Here is a 12,434-nt window from a genome sequence, read left to right as displayed (position 1 = left end):
AAACAAGAGGATAACAGCTATTCATTGCAATGACATTATCCGTGACTGAAAATGTCTCATCATTTGTATTGCCAAGTCCCCAGTCAGCATCAGTAATCTTTTCAGCTAAGTAAATATAATTTGTAGACAAATACATGAAAAGACATAGTCCTTGCCCCTGTCAAGTTACAGTCTAATTACAAATTAGTTACAATTTCTCTGGTAAAATCCTGGCCCCATTAAATTCCATGGCAAAACTCCCATTGACTTCAGTGGGACCACGATTTCACTCCTCATCCTTAAAAAAATCCCTCTACATATTGTCCTTGACAGCACTCTACTCTGCCACTGTGGAGAAAGCCAGCTCATCCCAGATCAGGGTGACTTGATTAGTGAAGTACCAAGAAAATAGATCACAAATGAGAAAAACTCAATTCTGTGGCTTAGTGGAGACAACCCAAATTAACCTAGATTGTCCATGCCTCTGAACAGTTCTGCGGTTCAGGATGACATGGATGGGATAGTATTTCAAAGCAATTTTTCTTTACCTTCTTCACATCCACAGCATAAGACTGAATAATTTTACACCACAACTTCAGCCATAAATATAGGGCTAATGAAGGGATTCCCTTATAATTATATTTCCTCTGTTACCATTTCTCTTATGTTACTCACTCCTGTGGCTGCTATCCTGCAAGCCTGGGCCTGGCTCCCTGCTCCAGGCATTGTGACCCAATGCATGGGATGACAGCACCACTCAAGTTTGGCCTGGCTGTGCCCCTGTCATGCCTATACAGAAGGGCTCAACCTGTTTCTACATAGTCAGAAACATATTTCTTTCATGAAACATTTGCACATGTCAGGGAAGGCCATTTAATGCATTAGGTTATGACTAATAAGCTTGGGAAAAACCCCAGATGTCTACCACCTAGGACATAATAAGAAGAATCTTTGCTGTCACTATTAGAAACTTGTTACAAGATCTCAGTGCAGTGCTGTCAATGTTTAATAGCCCACTTTTTAAAAGGTTATATACCTAGAAAATATCTTTGAGATTTTACAATCCCCTTTCAAAGTCACAACTCAGGGGACAAACTAAACATATGCAGAATGAGTAGATGTTTCCTTTCTTACTGTGTGTGAAACAGGAGTGGCAGCTCTTCTTAAAATCAAAATGAAACACAACACACAAACATACACAGGTCAGCAGCTAGTTGGCTAACATACATAAGCAGACTTCCCTGTAAAGTAGATATATGAAGCTAGTGATCAGTCAGGAAATACTACAGACCAGTGGCTTGGTTCAGGAGTGGCCCCTGATAAATACTAGAAGAGACTCTGAAGCATAGCTAAAATATCTTTTCAGTTCTCTCTCTGTTTTCTTGTTCTCATATTTACACTATAGTATCGGTGCTAAATGCTTCGCACACAGCTAAAATACTTGCTTGAGTTTTGCCTTTTGAGTTTAATACATTGAATAAGCATGCAATCTGAAGGGCCATTATGTTAACGTACTTAAAATTCCAGTTAACACACACAAATAGATTACTAACGATTTCAGATGCTTATATTTTGGTGCCTAATTGTTTTGCTTTCTAAACTAAATTTTGCATGCTGTTTTTTCAATTAAGTGACCTAGGTTTTGTTCGAGTTGAAGAGAATTAAAATGGAGTGAGCTATTAGCCCATAAAATCAGCTACTGTGCACATATAACTACTTTTTCATTTATTTTCTAACATGCACTTTACTTCTTTTTTCATGTTACAGACTTTCATGATGTCTCAAGTTTTTGCAAGGTAAACTATTTTGTCAGAGAGATTTTTTTAAACTTTATTGTAGCACAGACACAGATAATACTGGGCCAGCTTCAAAGACTTTTGAGCTGTATATGGCTTTCATGATTTAAGGAATAATGATCTCTGAAGGAAGCTTGGAGAGCAGGTTGGTTTGTATAGATTAACCTGTTACATCATGTTTCCTGAGATAAGAGTCCCATATGAGTTGCAAACACTTGACACACCACTAGGTAAGTTAAAGATAACATTATAGCAGTGACTTTGAATGTTCTGACTTTGGGAAATTTAAGCCAGTTCCCTAACATACTATAGGTTTTGTATGTGTACTATGTATACATGCACTACACACACACACGAAAAAGACTAAATTGCCACATAACTTTTATAGAATAAACAGATTTTTCAAAATACTCAAAGAGCATTTAAAACACTTAATTCAGAGCTATGATGTCATATGTGAGTTACATGCTATTCCTATAAATGGTAAATAAAGTCTGCAATAAGAGATTTGAGATTTAAACCAAAAAGCGCTGCTTTTTTAATTTTTGTGTTTCTGTCAGTACTGGGAGAAACAACATTTTCACAAACAGGAAAGTTCTTATACTGCCAGAAAGGCAGATTTGAAGTTTCTCAAAATGTATCTTGTTTATATCAGAGATAGTCCAAGACATAGTTCAAATCCCAATGAATGAACTTCCTGTTCTACCGCAGTTGACATTCAAGCAGCAAACTATGTAACACTGCCACCTACTGGCAAAATAAATGATCTGACAACTCTTCCAATCTTTTGGTTTCAACACCAAGCTTTATGATTCATGGTTACCATTCACATTTTCATATAGAAATGTATAGGCATACAAATCTACTAACTTTCTGTATGCTACTGCATGTACGGTGCTATCAGCTGAAAACTGTGGAGGATTCCAGGGATTTGCGAAACAGCTTTCTGAAATTTCTGCAATGGCCTCAGGGACTCTTTTCTGAAGGACAAGTCCCAGATGGTTGCCACTTGTGAGATGTGTGTGTACGCACATATATGGGGGCTCTGCACCTGAGATCTCCTACACTTAAGCTTTGTCTATACTGGGGAAATTCTGCAAAAGTTTCTCATCATTGCTAGCAGTTCAGCTCCAGCACTAATGGGAACACTAGGATCCCTAGCACATACAGGATGCCTGGTGCCATTTGCCTTTTCAATAGCCAAGTCAATTTACTATGCTCTAATTTACATGGTGCTTGAAATGGTCAGATAAGGCACCTGGGCACCTCAGGATTAAAGCTGCTATTACTTAGTGAGCAAAAACCATATTAGCAATGATGGGGAATTTTTTTCTAGACAAGGGTTTTTTACATTGATAGCACTTATGTAGTAACAACCTGTTTTGGTTTGGTTTGTGAGACAACACAGAGCAATGTACATTTTAAACGCACACATTCAAAGACCTCAGTGAATCCTTATTAATTACCTTATCATCATCCTCACATGTCATGACATTGGAGAAAGGTATCTCAGCTTTGAACATCTTACGACAATGCATGAGCTGGACCAGCAGGTAGCAGACTGTTTTGAACTTCATTCTTTTGGCAGGCTTTATGTCTGAGAGAATCAGTCCTGGAAATATCTGTCAGGCAATTAAAAATATGAAAAAGATACACACAGGTTTACATACATATAGACATACATACATACACATATCTCATCCAATGATCAGAATAAGCATGAAAATATTGCGATCAAATAATGTATTTTGGTACACACCATATTTTCTTAGGGGTAGAATACTTCTCCTTTTTATATCTAGTATATAGAATATGTTTAACATTATCTTTAAGCACAATATAACTAATATTTCAAAATTGAGTTTCTATAGAAACTATGAGTACTAAGACCCATTAGTGACTGATGTAGAAGAGAGGCATTATTTGTATTTCTTCTTTTACTTTATGTTCATTTGACTTAATAACCATTTTTTCCGTGAAAATAAAAGTAGCACGTAAGAAGTATAAGCATGAGTGAGCTTTTCTGTTCATTCCTTTTCTTTTTAGAACATTCCTGTCATGTTCTACTTACCTTCACTATCCTATTTTAGCAACTAGAGTTCTGGTTCCAGGATACACGCATGAATCCATGGAACCATGATCAAGTGGGGAGCTGGGGGACCCAACTATTATACCCATCTTGCTTCTTCAAAACTGGGGACATCGAGCCATGGAGCGGAATTCTGGGGTTGATGTTTATGGGTCCATTTCTTTCAGCACAGAGGACCCGAATTCAGAAAAAGCACTTGCTTAACTTTTAAGCCTGTGTTTAACACCCATTGACTTTGATGGAATGTAAGATATGTTTATGTGCTGGTCTTAGATTAGAACCACAGCTAGAACCCCCTGATCTATTCTCAGGAGCCATGCAACCTCCTCTGCATGGATTATTTATGCTTCTGGCATGTGTCATCTGTGAAGGAGGATCTGTGAGAATTTTGAAAGGCCACAATACTTGCCAGCACTGTAACACAAAGAAGTAGTCACTCTGATCAAATTATTATGCATCTATTTTAGAAGCAAAAGTGAAGAGTCCCAGAGTTTGGTGCATAGTGCTCAGACACCTGAAACATATTCTCAACCCCAAACAAAGCTCAGATCTTTGTTCTTAGGAGCCAAGGAATATGGCCACTGAAATGAGTAAAAAGGATTTGGTTTATAATTGCCATTAAGAGTCGAGAAGTGTGATGGTTGTTTACTGCAGCATTATGGGTCTACCACATGTTTACAACTGGGAGTTACCCATGTCTATCGGGATCCAGGGAAACAATCCCTTACTTTATCAAAATCATTTCTTCTATAGCTCCCCTCTACCTACACCAACCATAGGAAATGTTAAAGAATTTTTTTTTGACTAATTAAAGGGAATCCAACAAAGTGATTCAGAGGAACGTGCTGCAGATGAGTGAGAGTCCCAGCATACATGGAAGGCTGAACTTCTCTATCTTGATAGCACAGATCCAATGTACTATGGCCATGTGTCAGCCAGATACAGTACACAAAATGGAAATGTCATCTGGGTCACTAGAAGTTCTATCCATAAGAGAAAATGTTTGGTCCAAGCTTCCATTATTTGTTTATATCACTTTTTTGGGGAGTGCTCACTTTAATAGTTGGCATTTCGGGTCTGATATCTAATCAACATGATGCAGTGGTGTCAACTGCTTTATTACATCAAATTTTAATGAGCAGGGTAGAAAGGAGGAAGTAAATCAGATCTGTTTGCTCAGATAGTATGGTGAATGTGTACATACTTGGTTATCTGAATTTAGAGAAACTGGGACAAATTTTCTTCAGTTATATACCCCATATTCAACTTCAGGACCAGACTTTGAAGAGAAACTGTGAGCTTCAGTTCATTTGCAAATTTGACACCATCAACTCAGGATTAAACAAAGACTGTGAATGGCTAGCCAACAACAAAAGCAGTTTCTCCTCCCTCTGTGTTCACACCTCAACTGCTAGAAGAGGGCCCCATCCTCTCTGATTGAACTAACATCGTTATCTCTAGACTGATTCCTGTCTGCCTCTGGAAATTTCCACTACATGCATCTAATGAAGTGGGGTATTCACCCACAAAAGCTTATGCTCCAATCTATAAGGTGCCACAGGACTCTGTCGCTTTTAACACACCCTATATTGCACACAGAGTAAATCAGTGTGGAATTTAGCTTTATATCCAGATTAAAATATGTGTATTTAAGTATTGAGAAATGCATTGCATTTTATGGTGTAATACAGAGCTTTTCCTACTGAATTGTGTGGGTACTGCTCAGCAGACTACATGTTGCACTGCGACAACCAAACACAGAAATCAGTCTGTTTAAATATCTGCATAACATTTTAATTAATGTGTGACACAACCTGTTATTAAATTAAACAGGAAAAATATTCCTGAATGGGCACAATTAGTGTATTGTGCACTTGAAGGATGATTAAAGTAGATTAATACTATCTGTATTATACTGCACATCTGATAGTATTTCAATTTAAAGGACAATAGTTTACTGTGCATGTTATTCTGCTATATAAGGAGTTGATTATGTTTAGGTTAGAAATAGTGAAAAAAATCTCTCTTCAGTGGCTTCCCATATAATCTCTCAGTTGAGGAATTTCTGGCAAGTGACTCACTGCTGGAAAGCAATATTCTGCCCAGAGGACATTGTATAATGGCATTCACTTCACTAAATCTGTTGAACACATTCCTTAGTTGTTCATACCAAATAAGATATTTTTAGGCATAGATAGCCCTTAGGTCAGAATATGGCAAATGGGATCTACCTTCAGACCAATGCTCTTCATGGCCCCAAGCTAGAACATACCCTTTGAGTAGCTAGTTATGATGTTATTGATTAATCCTATCATGTTTTCTTAACACATCCATAGCTCTTCTAGAAATATGAGTATTTTGCTGCATGCCTTTCTCTAAACCCGACAAAAATGTAGCAGCTTTTTTTTGCAATTAACTCCAGTATTTTTGCTCTATTTTCCAAGTCACAGTAATAGAAAGGGGACACATGGAAGGCACAAGGTGAAATAGATCTTAGCATCACCACGGAAGCTCAACTCCAAAACATCTAGTCCCCTTTCCTATGTCCATCAGGCAAGGTCAGATCTCTCACCTGGAAGCCATTGTCACACATCTTGATTTTGGGGGCCATATTAGGCTGATTCTGAGTTGATCTTCTAGGTAAAGAATTAGAAGGTCCTTTGCACCTCCGAGTACCAACAAAAGAGAAACTTTAATATAGCTGGGTGTGCTAATGAAAGTTTCTGCTAGCAGAGCTAAGAGGGCATGTATGAGAGAGTGGCAAGAATAAGGCCATGGTCTCTCTCCCCCTGGAAGTGCTGGGAGAAGGGTGCTTTGGAGAGTACAGTCTAAACTTCCTTCAGTGTATCAAATCTCCTGTGAACACTATACTTCTCTGACTGCCCAGAACCATTACGACTTATAGAGGAATAATGTTGCCTGACAACTTAGCTCAGGCTGTGTATCTCCTCCCTTTCCCCAACCTGGCTCTCCCTCAGAAGAACCCTAATGTGTGCAGATAATTTTTAAAAGGCTAACTTCCAGAGTTTATAACAGCTTCTTTAATATATCCTCAAAGCAGCAAATTGAGCAAACTGTTTATTTACCAGTCATTGGGCATTGCTGGGCTACTGCTATAAGACAGACACATGGTCATTGCCAGGAGGGCAGTATTACCTTTTTATGCCACACTTAAAAAAAAAAAATTAGACTATGCTTGACAAGCATCCCACTGAACTTGCTCCTGGCCTGCTTTATTTTATTTTGGCACTTCCTTTTTAAGTGCAGCTGAACTAATGCCTGTTCATTTGCAACATAATTTTAAGAAGGGTTCTTTGTAGTAACATAGCCAGCAAATCAGGAGAAGAATGGGGATGTTCTATCAGATCTCTACAAAACGCAGACAGCCTGTTTACAGCTGTGAGAGTGCACTGAAGCACGTGTAATACAACAACCATTGATTAAAATTCTGAGAAAACAACCCTCTGTTTGATTCTCTTGTAATATTCTGGTAAAGGATCCACTGCTGCTTATCTAGGCTCCTCAGAAACAGCATCAGACTGCAGTTCATTTTGCTATGGTCAGCTAGGGGCATGAAAAAAAAATCACAGAAAAGGAGGTATAGTTGATATTCAAAGTGCATTCACAGAACGCTTCCATGCTGTATTGTATGTGTCTCTCTTGCTTATGCCTTCAGTTAGTCAGGTCTGAGCTTCTTGGTATTAGCATCTCTCCTGTTATTACTTGCAAGTTACTGAGCTTTCCTGAGGACTTTTTTTTATCCTGAGATAAGTGAGCAGGTTTGTTCATGTATGTCTTTTCACAGCTATGGTAATTAGCAATTTTTAGACAACTCTCTCATATGCCATATTATATTTATTTGTAATCATTGCTTTACTAATATACTAAAGTCCATTTTACTTAGTGGTGAAAGAATACAACTTGTCTAAGAAAGAATTCTCCATAGTTCAAACCAGTTTATCTACCTATCCAACACAAGTACAGCAAATATTTCTAATGGTTGCAAGTATTAAAAGATTGCTGGGAGACCAATAAAATAGACACAACTGTTCTCTAAGCCCCTCTCCTCTCTCGTCTCCATGTGCCACATCTTTGGGGAGTAAAATAAAATGGGAGCAACAGAACATAAAGCAAAGGACCAAATCCCACTCCCACTGACAGTGATGGAAAACCTGAAATAATTCCAGATTGGGGCCATCAGACTGACATATGTGCATTTCTGTTCCTAGCGCCATTCACAGTGACAGCAGGAGTGATATGTGACCCTGGCAGACCAGGTCAGATCAGGGCCATAGGCTGATTCACTTGTGTATTAGTGTAGATTGAAGAGAATAACATTTTAAACTTCATGAAAGCTAGTGGAATGTTATTCATATTGTTTTCATTTATCTGTTTCTGTTATAATGTAATAACGAACATTTACATTGTATATACCCATGTAACTCAATAACCTATCAAAGAAATCTTGTGAAATGCTAATTACGGAATTTATCAGAAAAGGTGCTAATTCCAAAGCAAATGGCCATTATCATGATGACTGGAGGTCCAAAGACTGAAGTGCATTCCTCACTCACCGTCATCCAAGGAAAAACCTACATGGGTAGAGACACTGTTAGCTTGCTTTCTGTGTGAAGATACCATAAATACGGATTCAGAGAAAGACCTTTTATCTCGGATAGTTTGGACTTTTACAGGGAAGTGTACCAGATGCAAAGCAGAGATCCCTAGAGACAATTTGGGTACCCTGAAAGACCTTTGGGAAACTGGCAGTTTATTACATCACTTCTACCATTTGGAGTTACAAACTATGATTCACCTGTACATCTATTTTACCTGCTTTAAACTCTCAATAACTCTCATTTTTTGTTCTTAGCTAATAAGCTTTTAGTCAGTTTACTACAGAATTGGCTTCCAGCATTGTCTTTGGTGTAAGGTCCAGAGTACCAACTGATCTGGGGTAAGTGACTGGTCTCTTGGGACTGGGAGAAACCTGATGTGTGATTTTTGGTTGAAGTGACCTTTTATCACAAAGTCCACTTTGTCTGGGTGGCACGATAGGCTGGGGACTAAGGGGACTGTTTGTGACTCTGTGGTAAGACTGGGATAGTGATCCCGGAGTTCACATGTGGTGCTGGCTTGGTGAAATCTAATTATAGAATATACTACCAGTTGGAGTATCAGCTCTTGTTTTCTGACAGTCTGCCCTGAGGCAAGCACTCAGTTGTGAGTCACTCCAGATAGCACAACACCCTTATCTCCTTCTTTGGTCAGTGGTAAGCTACTTCAAATGCTAGTTGTGTGTTTGGTAGACCTACAAATAGTGTTCTTCACTGGTAGCACATTTCTGTGCACAGTTTTTGAATTAATACAGATACCCTTCGGTGGAAGCTTTGAACAGTCCCTTCACTATGTCAGATCTGCATAAACAATGATCAGAATGTTCAAATTTAGGTGGCTAAAGTTAGGCATTTAAATTCAAATTTAAGTGCCTGAATAAAAGTGATTTCATTTTTCAGAAGTGCAAGACACTCATTTCTCCCATAGACAAGCAGACAATGGGAGCTGCGGGTGTTCAGCATCTCTGAAAAAAAAAATCGGACCACATAATTAGGTGCCTAACTATGGATTTAGGTGTCTAACTTCAGGAACCTGAGTTTGAACATTGTTGGCCTAATGTTTTGGTTTTGTGGTTTCCTCTTTGCTTGTACAGAATACAAGCCTTAAAAATTTCACCCGTGCTGCTGGAAGAAAGTGTCTTTTCTACAGGGACGCACAGTTATTCAATGGAATTCACCTTCCTGCAAGGAAGGATATTGCCAGCAAATAAAGATAGAAATTTAAGACTCTGTTAGACTCATAGACTCGTAGGTCAGAAGGGACCAATATGATCATCTAGTCTGACCTCCTGCACAAGTCCATTTATGTCCATCTATATACTATATGTTAGTATATAGATGGACATAAAAAAAGAAAATAAATTGGATGGAATGCTAATTTTAATCCTTTTCCTTCTCTCAATTTATTCTCTCCCCCCTACTCCCTGCCCATTCCTTTTTTATTTGTTTACACAATGTTCACTAACAATTTTTCAGCTCATTAAGTTCAGGGGTTTTTCGGTTAAGAGGAGTGAAAATCTAGTCCCCACCATGGTAAAGGTTCTTTGGCTGGTCTGACAAAAATAACAACAGCCTGCTGTCAAAAATCCTATTCCAATAAGAATCATACACAAACAACCTACACTTGATGAATAAAAGTCACTTGAAAGTCTTTGCAATATAGAATGAAATGCAGCCAAGGGCCACATACAGAAAACTAAATGCACTTGCTAAATCTGAAGAATGCAAACTGCTAGCAATGATTCACTGATAAGAGTTGAATTGTAAAATCCACACAGCAATTGTATATTCTGCGTGTTCTTTGACGATGCTATCACTCTTTGATATTGAGTGTTAAATTCTATTTCTGGAGGCAGCTTTACAGGGAGGCTACCAAAAAAGTATTGGTAGACTAGCTGAAGTGATATTTTGGGGGTACAGGGATATGGGACCCCTGGTATGTCCTATTAATTGTTTTTACTAGAAGATGGAGCCATGAATGGAAGGATGGAGATCTGAGGGTGGGGGATACTATGATTAAATGGAGGAGAGAAAACTTGAGTTCTCTACCCCCTCATAAATGAATTCTCAGTCTTTTTCATACTGATATTCCACACTCAGGTACCTGTAAGCCATCCTTTGTACTGTTTTTCACACTGCAGTGGGAATTAGCACAAAGCTTTAGTGTCTACTTTCAGTATCTGTTTATATGCACAAGTGTCTAAGGAAACTGTTTCAGACGAAAATCAGAGACAGAGAATGAAAGCAGATTCTTATTATATTTGGATCCAGCAGAGGAGATAGAAACACAGCTCTCTGCTGTGCTCTCTTTATTGTTCTTACAACAAAACTGAAACCAAAATGAAAGTGAGGCTTTGCACTGGGTGGGATAGGGGAGTGCTCAAACATATAAAGGGACAGGACATCACTTTCGTCCACCCTATTTAAAAAAAAAATCCAAATGTATGTATACACATCATTATTTACATGGCTAACATAAAACACTATGCAGCCTAACTAAAAGTTGTGGGTAGCCTACCAGAGATTCTCAAATGGCAGGGGATTATACTGCCCTGAAATAGCAACTCACTGCCATATAAGATCAGGGGCACCACTTGTTTTCACATTCTCTTGGGATAATGGGGTGATGGTTGTATGACAGTGTCTTGAACAACAAAGACAGTCGGTAAGGAATCTAGTATGGCTCTAGTATGGAATCAGCTGTGATCCCTTTGGGTGCAGATGCACCTCTCCTCATATCATGGTGTGATCTGTGGCAACCTGCTGCAATAATCCTTGCACCAGTCAATACAGCTGTCCCTGACACACTGAAGGGCAGTTGGAGTACATGTAGATCAATAAAAGAATACCGTTCTGTGGGGGAAAAAAAACACAGCACACAAAATGGCACATTTACTTTGTCAGTCCTTATGTCTGCTTATTATAGTGCAGTCTTAGCTGAAGCATACTGACAGTATATCCCCACTGGTTTTGGGGGCAGAGTTAAGGTTGTGTGACATAGCTTGTGTGTACTGTAACTCTGTACTTCCTGGGTTTTAGAGATTTAAGTACAGGTGCACGTGACATTCAGGAAGTAGATGGTCATACTTAACTCTGCATCAATGACATTTTGGGGAAGTGAATAATCAAGGTTGCATAACATTTTCCACTGTAAGACTCTGTTTTCAGTTACTTATAATTTTTCCAAGTTTTAACTGTTTGGACTGAAATTTTCCAAACGGGGTGTCAAATATTTTTGGAAAGTTTGGACAAGTTCAACAACCCTGGTTCAGTCATTTTTGAGAACGGCACTGGAGAAAATAGATTGTTTTGCCAATGTTAATTTTTTTTACAACTGTTTAATTGATAATCTCTGGCACCCCATGCTTTGCAGTAGAGACTTTAAATTTGGCTAGGGTCAGAGAGATGCTTTTTCCTCCTGTCCCTGTAAAAATCCACCCACATTTGGCAGTTATAAGCCTCTGAAAATTGCCATTTGCACATGGCCAGTAGAAGTTTGCTAGAGGCTGGCTGCTAAAAAGTATCTGCACGAATGAGCATCAAATGCTGAGGAGGATAGGACAGGCTGAAGTCATAAGAACATAAGAACGGCCATAGTGGGTCAGACCAAAGGTCCATCTAGCTCAATATCCTGTCTTTTGACAGTAGCCACTGCCAGGTGATTCAGAGGGAATGACCAGAACAGGTAATCGTCAAGTGATCCATCCCTTGTTGCCCATTCCCAACTGTTGGCAAACAGAGGCTAGGGACACCATCCCATCAAGATAAACGGGCTTTGTAGTTTTTCGTGTATTACTGAATTTAGAGTGTGTGTTAGCATTAAAGTACCATATTCCACAATTCATGTTATGTGGCCTATCATAAAATGTTTATTTTGGGCTTTGTGGAAAAGTGCTAACACAGAACATGCTTTTCCTTTTGCCTGAGTTGGTGAACTACTTGTACTGAATAAGT

General features: G+C 38.8%; 1 protein-coding gene across 2 annotated transcripts in view; it reads right to left on the bottom strand.

Annotated features, from left to right (window-relative positions):
* Positions 1 to 12,434, bottom strand: part of ADCY1 (adenylate cyclase 1) — a 380,070-nt gene that overhangs the window by 52,511 nt on the left and 315,125 nt on the right. For both annotated transcript variants that reach the window (XM_030551445.1, XM_030551444.1), the window contains exon 8: positions 3,242 to 3,397. In XM_030551445.1, the coding sequence (XP_030407305.1) occupies positions 3,242 to 3,397 (156 nt within the window). The remainder of the gene's footprint in view (positions 1 to 3,241; positions 3,398 to 12,434) is intronic.

The sequence above is a fragment of the Gopherus evgoodei genome, chromosome 2, assembly GCF_007399415.2.
Source record: "Gopherus evgoodei ecotype Sinaloan lineage chromosome 2, rGopEvg1_v1.p, whole genome shotgun sequence".
NCBI classification, from domain to species: Eukaryota; Metazoa; Chordata; order Testudines; family Testudinidae; genus Gopherus; species Gopherus evgoodei.
The sequence above is the reverse complement of the archived record's forward strand: the minus strand, read 5'-3'. Positions and strand labels throughout refer to the sequence as shown.